The sequence below is a fragment of the Lissotriton helveticus genome, chromosome 8 (assembly GCF_964261635.1).
Source record: "Lissotriton helveticus chromosome 8, aLisHel1.1, whole genome shotgun sequence".
NCBI lineage: Eukaryota > Metazoa > Chordata > Amphibia > Caudata > Salamandridae > Lissotriton > Lissotriton helveticus.
The window spans coordinates 617,568,387-617,586,791 of record NC_136069.1 but is presented as its reverse complement, the minus strand read 5'-3'; the positions used below and the strand labels follow the sequence as shown (position 1 = coordinate 617,586,791).

The 18,405-nt window shown below is 47.5% G+C and overlaps 1 protein-coding gene across 5 annotated transcripts in view; it reads left to right on the top strand.

Moving 5' to 3' along the window:
- The window catches only part of MYCBP2 (MYC binding protein 2), a 1,909,483-nt gene that overhangs the window by 1,728,615 nt on the left and 162,463 nt on the right, over positions 1–18,405 (top strand). For all 5 annotated transcript variants that reach the window (XM_078657470.1, XM_078657469.1, XM_078657471.1 and 2 more), the window contains one exon: positions 18,061–18,193. In XM_078657470.1, the coding sequence (XP_078513596.1) occupies positions 18,061–18,193 (133 nt within the window). The remainder of the gene's footprint in view (positions 1–18,060; positions 18,194–18,405) is intronic.

The window sequence follows — 18,405 nt, the reverse complement described above, 5'->3', positions numbered from 1 at the left end:
GGTGTGTAGGAAGGTAGATCCCTGACTATGGTTGCCCCCAACTTTTTGCCTGGTGTTTTGCTGGTTTTCTGACTTAGTTGACCTGGGACCCTGCTATTCAGGGCCCCAGGCCTACTGCTCTCTCTGTAAAATGGATTCCATGTACCTTAGGTACATATCTAAATTGGATACTGAGTCCCCTTATCAGTCCCTGTACAGTGTACCTTAGGTACCCAGGGCATAGGTGTACCCAGGGCCTACCAGGGGCTGCAGCATGTATTATGCCACCCCTGGCTGGCCATCCAAATCTGACACAACTGGCTGCTTGACAGCTGGGGCAAGGTGGTGTAATCACCCTTTGCTCTATATATAGTATACCTATATCTAACCCTAAAATGGACACACAGATCTCCTATCAGTCACTCCTATGGCAGGCCTTAACAATCCTGAAGGCAGAGTGCTTGGAATCGTGTGAGATGGTGCTCTGGCATGAGCTGAGCCTGTCTGCGGCTTTCGGGACCCATCCCTTAGCCGTTTCCATGATATCGCATACCATATACTCTTAAGTGCATTATAATCCTCGCGGTTATAGGCCAACTCTGGTATCGCTTTATCAAAACATGTCGAGTAAGGTGTCATACGAATTGGAATACTAACCCCTCGCCAATTCTGGCGACGGGGTTAGCATTCCACCCTTCTAGAGGGACACGACATGCATGTAACCTATAACCCGGTTAAAAGTCAGACAGAGCCTTAGCATCCACAAAATGGATGCTGCCACCGAGACACAAGTCTGCCCTCCTGCTGCTGGGAGTCCTCCCAGAGCAGGAGATAAGGACAAAGGGTTTCCTGCCAGGGGCGGTGCCAGCACCGTCCCAGACAGGGTTTTGTGTATTGTAGGTAGGCAGGGCTTCAGAGGAAGGTGACTGCACGTGGCACCCCGGTGCTCACTGTGCATAGGCTGGCTTAAACCAGTTCCAGGGACACTCCAGACCCTGTGCTGGGGAAAAGCCCGCTAAAGAGTACAGGGTTGTTGTGATTCTAATAAATACATTGTTTATTTTCATAACACTTGTGTGGTGTCCTTTCACTGGGTGTTCAAGGGGTAATGTGATGGTAAAACAGCTGGCTTAACACGCCCTCTAGAGTCTTAGCCTTAGACTGCTCGTATCCATGCTACTAGGATAGCTGGTCTATAAGGTTGACTTACAACCAATCATCAATAAGGGTTGTTTGGACTGATATGCAGTGTTCACTAGAATGTGAGAAGTTGGCCTGATGTGCAGTGTTCACTATTCTAGTGATCACTATATATCAGTCCAAACAACCCTTATTGATGATTGGTTGTAAGTCAACCTTATAGACCAGCTATCCTAGTAGCATGGATACGAGCAGTCTAAGGCTAAGACTCTAGAGGGCGTGTTAAGCCAGCTGTTTTACCATCACATTACCCCTTGAACACCCAGTGAAAGGACACCACACAAGTGTTATGAAAATAAACAATGTATTTATTAGAATCACAACAACCCTGTACTCTTTATGAGGACAGGGTGCTAAGCACACAACAAAACTCTTATGAAAATACTTAAGTTAGCACGTTATACACAAATGCCCGAGGGGCACGAAAAACCATATACTCTAAAAGTGGAATGCGAAATTACTAGCAGGTAAGTACAGTACTAATAGGCTTTGGAATCGCTAGGACTTGACTAGGGAATCGTTAGATTACTTCTAAGAGACCTAGGGGACTCGGGTGCAGAGTGTGCACTCTCACGCGGGATGCGGGACAAAGTCTATGGAGGCTAGTAAAGGCAAAGTTAGTGTTCACGGGCGAACCCGACCTGGTAGGGAGAAAACGACAGTGGATCCTGACCCTTGGATAGTGAGGCTATGCTGGGACACCGAAGTGCCGAAGTTACCTAGCCCAGGGGCTGCAGCTGCATAGGTCTGACAAGACGTCGGGAATCTCGTTGCCGGACCAGAAGCCTGGAAGAAGGAAGTTGCTGGCAGGCGACCAGTGAAGAAAAGTTCGATGGATCCAAGCCTGGATCAAGGAAGAGGGAAACCTGAAAGCAGAGGGGACCAAGTTCTTGAATCACTAGCCAGTAATTAAGTGGGCACCAGGATGGCACCGGGCGAAGTCACCGCAGTCAGGTGAGTGGGCGCTGCTGGGCTCTGCAGTCTCTCGGACCAGGAGGCGTTGTCGGCGACCAGGATGGAGGTGCGAGCTGTCCCACGAAGGTTCTTGCTGTCGACGTCGCTGGACCCAGGATTGGGCAACAAGTCTTGGCAAATGCAAGGCCCACGCGGTGGACCTAAAATGGCGTCTTAGCCGGACCAGGAGGGTCCAGGGTACTTCTCCGATGGAGGGAAGCAAGGGCCAGTCTGGAGCAACCAGACCAGCAGCAGTGTTGTCGTCGGGCGTCGTTCGGAAGGCCACAAGCCAGCGGGCTAGTAGCCAAACAACGCGGTGAGCAGTAGGAAGCAGAAGGGCCCCACGCCGATCGTGGAGATGCTGGGGGGCTGCTCTTCGGTGCTGGAGCTGCTCAGGGTGGGGGCTTCTCGGACCCCAAAGCACTCACCAGGAAATTACTCGGTGGGCTTGCTGTGCAGAAGTCGTGCAGTCTTGGCGATGGCCGGTCCCTCGAGGTCTCGTCGCACCCACGGTTCTCAGCTGTGCTGTAGAGGTGGGTAGAGGTCAGAGGTGCCAGGGAAGCCGGGTCTCGTCGAGCTGGGCAGTCGGATTCCGGAGGAAGGACGTGCAGCAGACCGCAGTGTTCTTAGATGGTGCCTGCGGATGCAGGGTGACTACTCCTTAGCCACAAGGGAGAATCTTGAGGAAGAAATCGTGAAGTCCTTTCGTGGAAAGTGGTATCTTGATTCCAAAGATGATCTGATTTGGAAGGGGGCCAGTCTCTACCTTTATCTTGGAAAAGGGGGCTGGCACGCGACTAAGTCCTGCCCTAGGGGTGGGACCAGGAGGGGGGTGGTTACACCCACTTCCTTGGCGGGCTTTTCCCCAGCACAGGGTCTGGAGTGTCCCTGGAACTGGTTTAAGCCAGCCTATGCACAGTGAGCACCGGGGTGCCACGTGCAGTCACCTTCCTCTGAAGCCCTGCCTACCTACAATACACAAAACCCTGTCTGGGACGGTGCTGGCACCGCCCCTGGCAGGAAACCCTTTGTCCTTATCTCCTGCTCTGGGAGGACTCCCAGCAGCAGGAGGGCAGACTTGTGTCTCGGTGGCAGCATCCATTTTGTGGATGCTAAGGCTCTGTCTGACTTTTAACCGGGTTATAGGTTACATGCATGTCGTGTCCCTCTAGAAGGGTGGAATGCTAACCCCGTCGCCAGAATTGGCGAGGGGTTAGTATTCCAATTCGTATGACACCTTACTCGACATGTTTTGATAAAGCGATACCAGAGTTGGCCTATAACCGCGAGGATTATAATGCACTTAAGAGTATATGGTATGCGATATCATGGAAACGGCTAAGGGATGGGTCCCGAAAGCCGCAGACAGGCTCAGCTCATGCCAGAGCACCATCTCACACGATTCCAAGCACTCTGCCTTCAGGATTGTTAAGGCCTGCCATAGGAGTGACTGATAGGAGATCTGTGTGTCCATTTTAGGGTTAGATATAGGTATACTATATCTAAAGCAAAGGGTGATTACATCACCTTGCCCCAGCTGTCAAGCAGCCAGTTGTGTCAGATTTGGATGGCCAGCCAGGGGTGGCATAATACATGCTGCAGCCCCTGGTAGGCCCTGGGTACACCTATGCCCTGGGTACCTAAGGTACACTGTACAGGGACTGATAAGGGGACTCAGTATCCAATTTAGATATGTACCTAAGGTACATGGAATCCATTTTACAGAGAGAGCAGTAGGCCTGGGGCCCTGAATAGCAGGGTCCCAGGTCAACTAAGTCAGAAAACCAGCAAAACACCAGGCAAAAAGTTGGGGGCAACCATAGTCAGGGATCTACCTTCCTACAGGGTGGCATTTTAAGATTATGGAAACTGCATTCCTATCACATTTGGTTTATGAGTGGACGATGTTTCAATTCCCAGCAGGGCAGCTCAGTGAGTTTAATGCATGCTGCTGGGCACCGAGATCGAATTCTGGAACGGCAGACTCAGGCTTCCATCTTTCTGAGGTCGCTACATGGAGCGCCAGATATTGGGTAAAGGTTGTCTGCTTGCCTCTCTTAATTACACCGCTTCGAAGGTGAAGACGTGCCTTCTGAAGCTCAAAGCAAAGAACTGCTACTTGCGATTAATACAGTGTAACCGCAAATATTGCTGGTCATACTGCCACCCATACACTGCACACCCACCTTACTGCCAACCATACACTGCACACCCATCTTACCGCCAACCATATACCGTACACACACCCTACTGCCAATCATACACTGCACACCCACCTTACTGCCAGCCATATACCGCACACCCACCTTACCGCCAACCATACACTGCACACTCACCTTACTGCCAATCATACACTGCACACCCACCTTACTGCCAACCATAAACTGTGCACCCACCTTACTGCCAACCATACACTGCACACTCACCTTACTGCCAACCATACACTGCACACCCACCTTACTGCCAACCATACACTGCACACCTATATCTCACACTTCCTGGTGTGTCCCATAACATGATAACCAAATCTCTCAGTGGTCATCAAGATCGACATGGAACCACTTTCTACATAGGTTCAAAACAAAATTAACATACTTCCAACCACACGCCCTACAAGGGCAGCCTGCACTAATGCGAGCGAGCACTTCGGCGCCTCACAGGGGTATTAAGCGCTATGTAAATGTTACAATACTGTGCGCCTCTCTGTCCTGCGTCGATGTGTTACTTCTAACCCCTTCTATTCGCTTCTGCACTGTGATGTATCCTGCGTCACTTGATGTTATCCTATGTTTACCCTATATGATGCACTGTCCCGTGAGGAATGCCCCTAGAGCAGCAGTGGGGGGTGGGAGGGATGGAAGAGGCGGGTCGGGCCAGAGGACAGAGACTGTGGCGGGGGGGCTGGCTAGCTTGTGAGGGGGTGGACGGGAGGCGAACCCCTCCTGCAGCTGGCGCACATCTGGACCCAATCGTTGGAGCCCCGCCGCGGACAAGCAGAAGCAGAGAAACGGGACCTTACAAGCAGAGAGGCACGAGCCGGAGCAGGAAGAGAGGTAAGAAGAGAGACAGGAGGAGCCGGAGCAGGCAGAAAGATAACGCGCGAGGGAGCAGGCTGAGAGGTAGGAAGAGGGAAGCCGGAGCAGGCAAGGAGCTACAGGAGCAGAGCAGGCAGTGGCAGAGGGACGGACGAGACAACAGGCAGATAGGAGTCTAGGAAAAAGTAACGATGAAGTAAGGGAGATGGAGCAGGTAGAGGAAAGGGGAACAGAGGAGCCCCGGAGCAGGTATATTCGTGAGGAATGCAAACATATCTCCCGCGGGTGGAGGGGCAAGGTGCAGGTGTGAGGTTAGGAAACAGGGCAGGCAGGAGTTGCTGAATTCCCTGAGGCAAGAGAGTTTGCGGGGAGGGAGCGTGGGAGGAGTTAAAATAAATGTGGCTAGAGGGAAGGGGTGCGAGAGCAGAGAGCTGCGGGCGGAGGGAAGGGGCGCTGAAACAGGGAGTCAGAGGCAAGAAACACCGGCAGAAACGGGGGCAGGGGCACTAAGAACGGCACAAACTAGAGAGAGGGAGAGAAATCGAGAATTGTAGAAATGTTGGACAAAAGCGCGAGAAACTGACGTGGCAAGAGAGAGCAGGGGAAACGGGTAAGAATTACAATTAGAGGGCAAAGTAACAGAGTGAGGACTGAGAGGGGAGAAAGAAAGGGAGAAAAAGTGCAGGAACGCGGAACATGGAGCGTGAGACCGGACAGATAATACACTGGGAGATGCAGGAGCGGGCTGGGGGCAGCACTGCGGAGGCGGTGCTGGCCGTCAGGCTCTGTTCTAGAGACGACTCAGCCCAGGCGGTGTCAGGCACAGAAACCATCACGGAGGGTGAGGCCATGGCTGGGAAGGTCGCGAGCCACCGCGGCGCGAGACAGAACACAGAGGCGCGAGAGGCAGAGAACCCTGCCTCTGCGCCACCGCCCAGTCACTGGCCCGAACCATTCCGGGCTGCTGGGATTATTGGAAAATGAGATAATGGTGGTCTCGTTACCTGCTGCATGTAGAGGAAAGGGGGCGCGGTAGCACACTTTACCTGGAGAAATGGCAACAGCGATGCGGCAGGCGGTGTTGTGGCGGGAGTCCTTCGCCGGGTCTGCCCTCCGCCCAGGCTCAGCACGGACATTGTAGGCATGGAAGTTGATTGTGAGCACAAGTAGGGACCGAACAACGCTACAAACAGGGGTGCAGGAGCACTAAAAACGGCACAAACTGGGGCAGAGGCAGAGGCTCGAGGCTCACCTTCACTGCGGGGGAAAGAAAATGGCGGCTGCAGGCTTCCGAATTATTTGGAATCGGGGGCGTGGTTTTGCTGTTTTGAGTGACGCATGACATCATGGTCTAAAGAACAGCAAAACTTACGCCCCCAAATCCGAAAAAGACGGGGCTAAATTGGAGTGACGCATCTCTCCTCCAATGGCTGGCCTCCGTTTAGGAAGCCAACCAATGGAGGAGAGACGGGGCAGGGAGGCGGGTTCTAAAGCCCTACTAAGAAACATTAATTCTCCGACCTCAGACTGCGCAAGCGCAGGCTTTAGGTCCTTGACCTAAAAAGGTGTAGGGCTCAGAGACACCGAGGCCCTGAGCGGGCTGGATCTGACAAAAAGTTCAGGACGTCGTCGGCAATCTTGTCCTCTGCCAGACCAGGCCAGTGCCACCCCGTGAGGAGCGGGTCCGCGCGGACGAGAGAAGCAAAGGGCTCCATTGCTAGCATGAAGAGGAGAGGAGAGGGGAGAGGGGGCAACCTTGCCTCATGCCCCTCCCAATGGGGAAGGGACGCGAGAGGGCTTCGTTAACCATCACCTGGGCCCGAGGCTTGCAACATAGTCTTGACCAAGTTGTGAAAGGAGTGCCCAAAGCCCATCTCCGACAGCACCTCCTCTAGATACCGCCAATCCATGGAATCGAATGCTTTCTCGAAATCCACGAGGAGCAACGTAAGATAGGGAGTTCGTTGGTGTTGATGTGCCAGAGCAAGGTAGAGTCATCTGAGGCAGTGCCTGGTACCCCGGTCTGGCATGAAGCCACATTGGTCCATGTGGACCAATGTGCTCAGGTAAGGGTTTATGCGCTGCGCCAAGACTGAGGCAAATATTTTTAGCTCCAAGTTGATAAGGTAAATAGGGCAATAATCGGAGCAACGGGCAGAGGGGGGCTCAGACTTCGGAATCACCACAATGGTGGCCAGATCCGTTTCAGGACGAAAGAAGCCACGATCTGCCACCTCTCGGTACAGTGCCAAGAGATGGGGAATCAGTGTATCCCGGTAAAATGTATAGAACTCCTGCGGGAGGCTATCCGGCCCCGGCGTCTTACCCCCCGCCATGCGGGAGATGGCGTCACTGATTTCTTCGGGAGTAATAGGGAGATCAAGGCCCTCTGCCTCAGCGACGGTGAGACGCGAGAGGGGGAACCTCTCACTCTGGAGGAGCTCAGAGAGAGCAAGGTCAGGGGGTTGGGCAGAATCCAAGGAAGCAAAGTATGAAGCAAAACATTGGGCCACCGCCATGGGGGCCTGATGGGTCACCCCCTGAGAACCCATCACCTCGGGAACAATGCGGTTAGCCATAGGATAAGTGGCTAAGCGGTGGAGGAGCTTCTCATTTCTATCTCCCCACCCATACACCTGTGCCACAGAGGACCTCCACAACAGCTAAGCGGACTCCATGGAGGCCTGTCTGAGGTCATCCCTAAGGGATGTGAGCTTCCGATCCTGAGCCTCCGTTCGGTCTTCAGGCGGATGGGCATCCAGCTGGGCAACTTGGGCCTCCAGAAGCGTAAGCCGTGCCTCCTGTTTCGCGCGTTGGAGCTTAAGTTGGCCCTTGGAAAACCCACAAATTGTTGCCTTAGCAGCCTCCCACAAGGTACCAGGGGACGATACAGAGTCTTGTTTAACGGCAAAGTAGTGATGTAGTTCGAGCCCTACATGCTTCTGGAAATCCTTGTCCTGGGGAAACCAGGCAATAAGCCGCCAGAACGGGCGTGAAGAGGCAGGGAGACTACCTAGACGCATAGAAACTGGGGAGTGATCCGATATGCCTCTGGGAAGGATTGCAATGTCCTGGATCAATCGACAATCCAGGGCCAGAAGAAACAGATAGTCTAACCTGGCCTGTGTATGATGAGCAGCCGATGTGTGAGTGAGCATCCAAGTAGCCGGGTGCCAGAGTCGCCAGGCGTCTCCCAATTCCAAGGTCAGGGCCCAGTTCGAGAGGAGTGTGGAGTGGGAAACCCGAGAGACAGAAAGGGCTGTAGCCTCATTCAACATTTGATGACAACTTTTGAGTAGTAAATAGGTACTTAAAAGCAAGGAGTTAATCTGAAAACAACTTTTTGACCGTGTTTCCACTGTATGCCATATTAGTGTTGTACACTTTTTACTTATGTTTACAGCTTATCACAGAATTTATTTAGACTTACTGAATGTTGTGAACTACTACTGTAGTCTTCCAAATATTTCTTGATTCTCAGGTTGTTTAGCTGGCGCTCCTAAAATTCAGTTGCTAAAATGCCTTAACATTTTGGTACATATGTACAAAACCCATAACCAGGGAGACAGTAGAGAACTAGAGGCTACAACCAGCAAATATCCAAGTCTCACATCCCTACCATCACCAAAGCATGGCGTGTGTCCACAAACCCCTGGTTTGTTTCAAAATATGATTTGATAACTTGCCTTGTGTTGTCCTTTTATTCGGGGCCCAAGAATAACAGTGGGATGAAGATGCCACAGTTTGTCTATTAATAGTGTTAGGAACATTCAAGGTGAGCACCACAGGAGAGAGGGATCTGAAAATGTTGTGGGAAGACAGCATCTAGCCAGTCTGAAACATTTGTATTGCCAGAAGGAGACCTGAACATGGTCTTAATGTTTCTCACATGTACTCCCTTCCAGCTGACGCACAGCTCCTTGTTGCATCTTCTGACCTCAAAGACTGTTTTAATAATTGCGATCACTTCAGCTTGTTGCCTGATAAACTCCAGGCCCTTTCGGTAAAACCACCCTAGGCCACCTTTTCTCCAGACATATTGTGATGAGGCCATACAGCCTTCCTGCCAAATGTCGTGACTCCTTTCCACGTTGGGCATCCATCACCATTCCAGCGTTCTTTTTCCTTCCTTGAAAGAAGAGGAGACACTCCATTGGTTGGACCCCAAAAGAGCTTTTTAATTTTTACTTTGATCGCACTAAGGACCATCGGGTGGACAGTAGGGGGTTCTCTGAAACAAAGAAAGGGAAGGTGGTGCAGAAAAGTACTCCATTTAGTTGGACAGTCCTCAAAATTAAGATCTGCTTCGTATTGGTCCAAAACAGCTTCCAGAAGGCCTGAGAGCTCATTCCACTCGGGCTAACGCAGCCACTACTGTGTTGGAATGCTCCATGCCATCTGTCACGCTGGGACGTGCACACGTTCACACAGCACTACTTCCTGGACAGCTAGATCCAACAGGAAGAGGGCATTAAGCTTGCTGGGTCCTGCGAGACTTTTCCGCTTGCCACTCCTTAGACCCTCCGTCTTCAGTAGGTACTGCTTTTGTTTCAATTCACAACTGTCTGTTGTACTACAGATGAGTAATCTGTGGCTTAAGTAGCCATCAAAAGAATATGTAACTTACCCCCAGTAATAATCTTTCTGAAAGATACTCGATCTAACCACAGGTTTCGCACTGCCTTCCCATCTCCCTATTCTCTGGAGTGGTCTCTCTCTACTACATTAGACATCTGCATACGGATGTATGACGTTACAATGCATGCTTTTACCACACATGCTGTTACAACGCAAGTTTTACAACGCAAACCTTTACAACGCATAGCGCTTTGGGGTGCTGGATAGTGAATAGTTTAATTTACTATTCCAACTCCAGTCCCCGTGGACACTAGGGAAGGTGTTGGATAGTAAATTAAATCTATTCCCTATCCTAGAGCGCCCCCCAGCGCAATGCGTTGTAATGGTTTTCGTTGTAAAACCTGCGTTGTAATAGCACTGCGTTGTAAAAGTTTCGTTGTAAAGGAGGTTTCCCATCTGCATACTGCTACCTCCAATTGTTTTGTGCTGCACGTCCAAGGGCACAAACCAACTCAAGCCAGAAACTGACATCAACTCGCAGGTGTGGCGCTTGTATATGTCTTTCCTTAGACACTTCCAGGCCATAAAAAAGCAAACATGAACTGCACACCACCACCTACCTGTTATGTGGGAGCACTGCTATGAAAAGTTTTAGGATACAGTCTGGGGGATATTCTTAGGATGATGAATCTATTGTTATATAGACTATCCACCAGAAAGATAGTTACTGAAGGGTAAGAAACTTGTTCAGTATGATGGCAGCCACATTGCCGCTAGCATCTACAATATATCTTAGGTTATATAGGATGGTGAGTGTAGGAAGCTGGCTCTTTATGTAATATATCAAAATGCGATATATTGTGCAAAGAGTGCAGGGGTTCCCATATGAGTGGACAGGGGCTTTGTCTAGCAATCCCAAGGTGCTCTTCTAGGGGGGTGGTGTGGTCGAGCAGCCTGGGGCTTATCTGAGGGTAGTGTAAGACATTTGCAAATACGCAAAATAGTCAATAAATTAAGCACACGACTCAATGAGGAGATCCACACCAATTTATAAAAATAACACATATCTTTATATATATTTAGGCACCAGAACCAGCTCGATCAGGTAGGTACGTTTTTCAATGGAAATACGTTTGCATTTAAAAAATCAACACAGTGCAATTTTCAGAAGCTGTAATGTTATCTTACCTGTGGGGGAGAACAAGTACGGCATTCAGGTACAGTACAGCAACATACGGGACAAATCTCCAACAGTTAAGGTGAGTGATGGGCAAGGTCCAAGACTTTACCAGCATAACACCACCAGCGGCACTAGGGCTGCCGGTGGCAGGGGATCAATACAGCGTTGGGTGCCCAATGTTAGTCTATGGGGATCAGTCTTCACGTAAAGAAGCTACAGGCTTTGACTCAGATGTCAGTTGGGTTGAACCAACAGGGAGGCTCAGGCCTCATCATGTTTGTAGTCTGGACGTAGTCTTCTCCACGGGCCAGGGGCACAGGTGCAGGGGTGTCTTTAAGGCATCAGGTTTTTCTCATGGTCTTGAAGTCCTCTTAGGTCTCTTTGGATGGGTGCAGGGAAGCATGTTTGCTGCTTCATTGGAGTTCTTGGTTTCATTTGTGAAGTGCTGGCAGGTCTGCCAGGCTTCGGGGACTCCGCAGCTACAGGACAATTCACCTTTTGGCGAACTAGTCGAAATCAGCAGGCAGGCCAACAGTGTTGGTACCAAGTCAGGTGCTGGATCTTCTATTCTTGCTGTTTGCGACTCTTCACATCTGTCTTCTTCTTTCTGGTTGGCAGGATCTGATTTTCTGGTGCCAGAAACTCCCCTAAATACTGAATTTAGGGGTGTGAGGGGATTGTATGGTAGTAGTCAATGGGCTATCTACCCCTGGGGTCACTAGGCCCTTTATATGACCACTTCCTGTGGGAGGTGGGCATAACCCTGTCCCAGGGTTCCTAAGCTAGCCATCGCAAATATAGCTAACACTTAAAAGGCATGTCCACTTCAGATTAGCAATAAACAAAAGAGGGTGCCAGTGCTGATCTTAATAGTTTAAGTGCAACGAATAACCTCAGCAAAACTTGAAGAAATCAAGAAAGGGAATAACTATTTAATAGTTTTTTTATTTTCACATTATTTTAGAAAGATAGGAACTTATATATTTTTTCCTTTTTTACAATGGGACATATTTACAAGAGGACACATAAAATTGAAAGGTGCAATTGTTATTCATCAGTCATTCCATATTCCATGCATATCACAACCATTCAAAACACATTCATGCCACTCGGGGACAAAGACTAAGTGAAACAAAAACATATACAATCTAGGAAATGTACACTATTTTGTATGAGAAAAACAAGTGGTATACTACAGGGTAATAATAACAACAGGCCACAGTCTGCGATTCAAGTTTCACCAAAACATCAGAAAACAATTTCTTGTTTGTACAATCCAATAAAAATTAATGAAATCAACTTTTGTTACTAGGCAACCTAGGTATTGTACTGGCGACTAAGAGGGGGCAACTCAAAACTCTTGCCGCTCTTGTAGACACCATGTGGCAGGGGCCTACGCGTTTCGAATCCCGCTGATTTTCCTAGGATTCTCTTCAGGGCCTTATGTAGTATCTCTACTGTCTTCCCTAAGGGAGAGGGTCCACGTCTTTGAAAAAGGGGGGAAGGGGGAGCCTTTTAGTTGTCTTTTATCTTGTGTAAATGCTGAAGCGCAAAGGTGGATACAGGGTGGAATGAAATCCCACGCGCGGTTATCACCGGTGGCTTGTGGTTAACGTGAGGCCAGGCGGAAAACTGGTTTTACTGGTTTGAATGTAATTCTAGACTAATTATGGAGAGTCCAGTTGGCCGATTTCAGAAAAGGTTTGCGAATGCAGACAGTCTACACGCTACTCAAGATGCGAATGCGGTTGAAAAACACAAAGAAACGAAGTCCAGTTAACCCATGCCGCATGGCTTGAGCATTCACGTTCTCCCAATTAGAAGCCAACACGCTGGGGGACTTAATCTAAGTTCAAGTTTCCTTGTGGGCCGCCGTCAGTCAACCGGCGTGTCAGTCAGCACTACTCTCTGGCACATGCGTTAGATTTCATTCCACCCTGTATCCACCTTTGCGCTTCAGCATTTACACGAGATAAAAGACAACTAAAAGGCTCCCCCTTCCCCCTTTTTCAAAGACGTGGACCCTCTCCCTTAGGGAAGACAGTAGAGATACTACATAAGGCCCTGAAGAGAATCCTAGGAAAATCAGCGGGATTCGAAACGCGTAGGCCCCTGCCACATGGTGTCTACAAGAGCGGCAAGAGTTTTGAGTTGCCCCCTCTTAGTCGCCAGTACAATACCTAGGTTGCCTAGTAACAAAAGTTGATTTCATTAATTTTTATTGGATTGTACAAACAAGAAATTGTTTTCTGATGTTTTGGTGAAACTTGAATCGCAGACTGTGGCCTGTTGTTATTATTACCCTGTAGTATACCACTTGTTTTTCTCATACAAAATAGTGTACATTTCCTAGATTGTATATGTTTTTGTTTCACTTAGTCTTTGTCCCCGAGTGGCATGAATGTGTTTTGAATGGTTGTGATATGCATGGAATATGGAATGACTGATGAATAACAATTGCACCTTTCAATTTTATGTGTCCTCTAGTAAATATGTCCCATTGTAAAAAAGGAAAAAATATATAAGTTCCTATCTTTCTAAAATAATGTGAAAATAAAAAAACTATTAAATAGTTATTCCCTTTCTTGATTTCTTCAAGTTTTGCTGAGGTTATTCGTTGCACTTAAACTATTAAGATCAGCACTGGCACCCTCTTTTGTTTATTGCTACTTTGGCTCAGCCTTGCTGATTAGGGCCACCCCGTGGTTGTTGTTCACTTCAGATTAGGCCACCTTAGGGGGGTACTAGCCTGGGTTGGGCACACCTACCTGACAAGCTAATTTACCCACAAACGAGATCTGGACAAAGGTGGTTTACTTCTTTTCCTTTGAGGAAAGCCACATTCACATTTCAAAGGAGGCGGTGGCTTCTTTGAAGCCTTCCTGCCTTGAAATGCTAATCAGCAGGTCATCCTGTAGGATGTGAGGTGAACACCTTCTTCCCGAGCAGGCTTTGCTTCTGTCCTCCTGAGAGCAAATGCCCTCACCCTGGGAGATCAGATACCTGTTCCGGGTAGCAGGCTGGCATAGACCAATCAGCCAGCACACTAGAGGTTGGTAGGTTTTCAGGGGGCAACTCTAAGGTGCCCTTTGTGGGCATGTATTTACAAATCAATTAGTACTGAAATCAGGGTGGATTTGTGAATACGAGATATTTGATACCAAACATCCCCTTTTTCAGTGAAGCCATCATGTAGCTAGGAAACTCGTTTTCACCCGTGTCCATCACTTGTTTAAAATGGCTTTCCTGTTCACTTGTATTGGCAGTAATGCAACTGACCAGCCCAAGGACATATCTGCTCGTGTAGATATGACCACACATGTAATATACAGCACCCTGCCTTAGGGCTGTAAGGCCTGCTGTAGGGGTGACTTGCAATAGTACATGCAGTGTTAGGGGACATGGCACACAGTGATGTCATGTTGTGTTTTCACTTTTGTCTGCACCATAACACGAACCCTGCAATGGCAGTCTTGCATGAGTTTTATGAGGGATCCCTTAAGGTGGTACAATTCGTGCTGCAGCTCTTGGGGACCCTCTTTAGTACCTCAGGTACCAGGGGTACCATTTACTAGGGACTTATTGAGAGTGCTAAAGTTATTGCCAATTGGGAGAATATTTGTTCAGTTTTTAAGAAAGAGATCTGGCACTGGCTACCTGGGTTAGCAGGACCCCAGTGCACTTCTATTCAAAGTCACATCAATGGCCAGGCAAAAAGTGGAGGTGCCAGGTCAAAAAGAGGCACTTTCCTACATTGAGTGAAGCTGATGCATGACTGTGAAGGGGGTAAAAACCAGATCATACCAGGTCAAGGATGTCCCTATTTTCTAGAAAGATTAAACATTTAATGTAGAATTTATTGCTTGCTTCAGATATGTATTGAAATAGACAGAAGAGATGGGCCAATAAAGGCTCAGTGTAGAGGTATCAGGCCTAGTTTTTTCTTTAATGAGGCTCAGATCTCTAATGCCTAAAGTGGTGGCTCTATCAGAGTTATCCACCCCACAAAAAGGTTAGTGTTCCAGATCCTGAACAGGACTCCAATTCCAGTCTGCATTTTGAGTAAGGCATTGGGATGCAGAGTATTTACATCATACGAAAATACTTTCAGGCTCTGTTTATGGAGACACCAGCAATGCTGCCAGGAGATTAAGCCATTTATGCCACAATTACGTCATTTTACCCCCAGCGCTTTCAAACCCGTTGCTTTATAAAACAAATATACATTGATAAAATATGCCTATGGATTGTACAGATTTTGTAATACTGTACATCAGATATTGTTTTTCTGGCCTTTTCAAATTTAGAGTTTTTTCTTACTGAATATTCCAAATCGTCTCAGCCATTGAGACAATAGATGACAGGATGATAGAAGGTTTAATTTCATGGAACAGTTTGAAGGTGCCTGTAATCGATACAGACAGCCTTGTATAATTTTCTTGAATGGATGGCTGTCATTCCTATTCGCTCTGTTGGTTTATCAGTGGCGATCCTTATATACTTCTTTTCTTTAAAGGTTATCTTTTGGTGTCACACAATGGAGGTTGAGGGGGATTCTCAGCTTTCTGGTAGATAGCTTCAGCAGCTGCCTGCATAGATATCACAGGCATGAACTCAACCAGATACTACTCAATTCCGTCTCTAAGGCCCAGGTTCACTAGGATGTGGATGTCTTTGCTGTCTACTGAAGCCAAATGCAAGAGCGTTTCTTCTTGGAGAGTCAGTAAATGTAGGTCATGGTTGACTGGTAAGGGAAAAATAATGTACCTTTTCTCTGATGCACTCAAACTTAGTGTTGGCCTGGAATAGAAAATAGGGCTGGGCACCAAAATAAAAGTGGGCCCCATAAGTCAATTAGATAGCTTAGAAAATGGCCCTAACTGGGGCTGTTTTGAACTTGTAAAGACACGCTGCATAAGTGTTCTGCTAAATATTTGTTTTAAAACCCGGGAACTCGACAGAAAAAAACAGCCCAGCAGACCATAAAACAGGCCCAAAAACAGCCCAAAACTGTCCCACGTACTGACCTGTCAGACCAGCCCACCAGTGGTTGCCCGCTAGGCCAGTCCAAGCCTGCTCAATCTAGAAAGTTCTCCAGAAATTGAAGGAGAGCATGTGATGTGGCATCCTTGTAGTTCCAACCTACCCTCTCCAGTTCTCTTTTTCCAGGGATCAGACACCCCCGCCAAGACCTCAACCAGCTTTTTTTTTTTAAATGACTACGAATAAAGAGTATTCTTCACACACCCAGTTATTGCTCTTCTTTATTGCATGCTTGTTGAGGAGCTCACCTTCGCCCACTGAGTCCTCCCTCAGACAACCTAGATATTCTGGTTGTTACCACAAAATCTTTACAGAGGTCTCAGTGTGTAAGTGTATGAGAATTTGCGCTTGTGTGCCCTTGATTGTTCTTGCCCAGGTTATTTCAAGTATCCAAATTGAGGTGTGAAACCTATTTAGTGGTGGTGTTTGGTTTCAAAAACAAAGTGAATCCCCTTCATCCTCAACGGACACAATCTAATGTTAATACGGCCTCCTCCATTGGTATAGCCATGGTAATTGCTCCTCATCCATAGGATTATGTGGCTGGGGCAGAGAAAACTCCCAATAAGAGTGACCAACAGGAGCTTCACTCTTTGTCTGATTTCAGGAGCGCCCACAGGAACACAAAACAGCATCATAATGCACCCAGCACATGTCTTTGACTCCTCATTGTTGGACCATTAATTTCACACTCATGCAGTACCTCAAAGCACTTCGAAAACACCTTGACACTATAACGCAGCCTCCCTTCTCACAGGGATATCGCTTCCTTGCATGCCCATCAGCATTCCCCATAGCAAGCTCAAAACGTGATCCGGGCCTAGGATCAAGGAACCCTCACAGTAAGGAATTACACACCTACATCCAACAGCCCAGACGTTGACTCTCCCATAGTAAAACTAGGATACTACAACCACCAGAGCATGCACTGACAAACTCATTTATAGGGAAACTGGTGAAGATAGACATTTTCCGCAAAGTTTGAATGTGGCTTCGTACTGTGTATGCAAGCGTGTGCGTAGTGAATACTGGGAATCGTGCCACTTAAGCAGGCGCCATAAAGGTAACATTATCTTATTTTTATATATAGAAGCATGTTATGGGCCATATCCGAAGATGTTATTAGCACACTGCTAAAGTTTTCCATTATTATGCTATTTACTCTAATGTCCTTGACAGCAGATGACATTGTGGAACATCTGCTCTGACTCTTGGTTTGTAAATGAGTGACAAATTGCTGTGCTATATCAAAACCTTAGCAGGTAAGCTGGGCCTTTCTGAGCTATCTGGGTATCCAGAAGGGATTAAAGGAGAGATTTGCACTGTTTTGAGAAACGCTTTCTCTGAGTTGTTCACACTGAGAAGCTAGAGAGCTTTCCAAACCCTTAGTGCAGGCTTACATTTTATTAAAATCCTGCCCCTCAGTAGAGTCCTACCTAACAGTGGTCATTATACCTTATCATCGCTTTCTTTTAACAAGGTTCCGGTTAAACCTTCTGCTTTGGTTGCCTGCGGTACGTCGAAGGAGGCATAAAGTGGAAGATTTGGACCCCTGTACTTGTGCAGGTTTTCACCGCAAGATACCGTGCATTTTGTGATGTTTTGTGACCATTATTGCTTGTTGAGACAACAACACATATTGCCCTTGTTAATAGGAAAATGTTTTTGCAAGTAAGACCGGCATACTTTATCTCCAGATGTTGTTGAGTCCCCTAGTCTGCTTTAATGTTGCTAGATTTTCAGCAGGAGCCCTTAGAATTAGGAAGAGACGACTTATTTAAATACTGGGCTAATGTTAAGCGTATGTAATTGGGTTTTGTGATAGGGTTGATCATTTTTAATGTAAGTTAATTGTTTTATGGAATGCATTTCATAGCACTTTTTGATACTGTATTTTATTTATGTGTATGCTTTTATGGTTTTAATTAACTGAATAAAGTATGCATGAATGTCGGACTGTCTGGGTGCACCGATGGAATCTGATGAGTGATCAAGTGCACGTGCATGCTTACAGTTTTTATGGAGCTAGTCACCAGCTTTGAATTGAATTGGGCTACACTTTTCACAAATGCTTTATTTTTACTGTAACAGGTTTTCAAGGAAGAAGAAGAAGCAATCAAGGTAGATCTTCATGAAGGCTGTGGCAGAACCAAATTGTTCTGGTTAATGGCCTTAGCGGATTCCAAAACAATGAAGGCAATGGTGGAATTTAGAGAGCACACCGGTGAGAATGCCTAATGTTTTGTTTCCTAACTACTTCTATCATTTATACAAATGGTAAAAATTAGCTGGACAAAAAAAACTAAAAAAGGGAGTCTGGGCACTGAAATACAATCAGCATGATAAGTTCTGGACTTATGTTATTGTAGCCAGTAAGAACAAGGATCAGAAAAATCTTCTGACAAATAATAAATAAAATTGACTGCAACACATGTA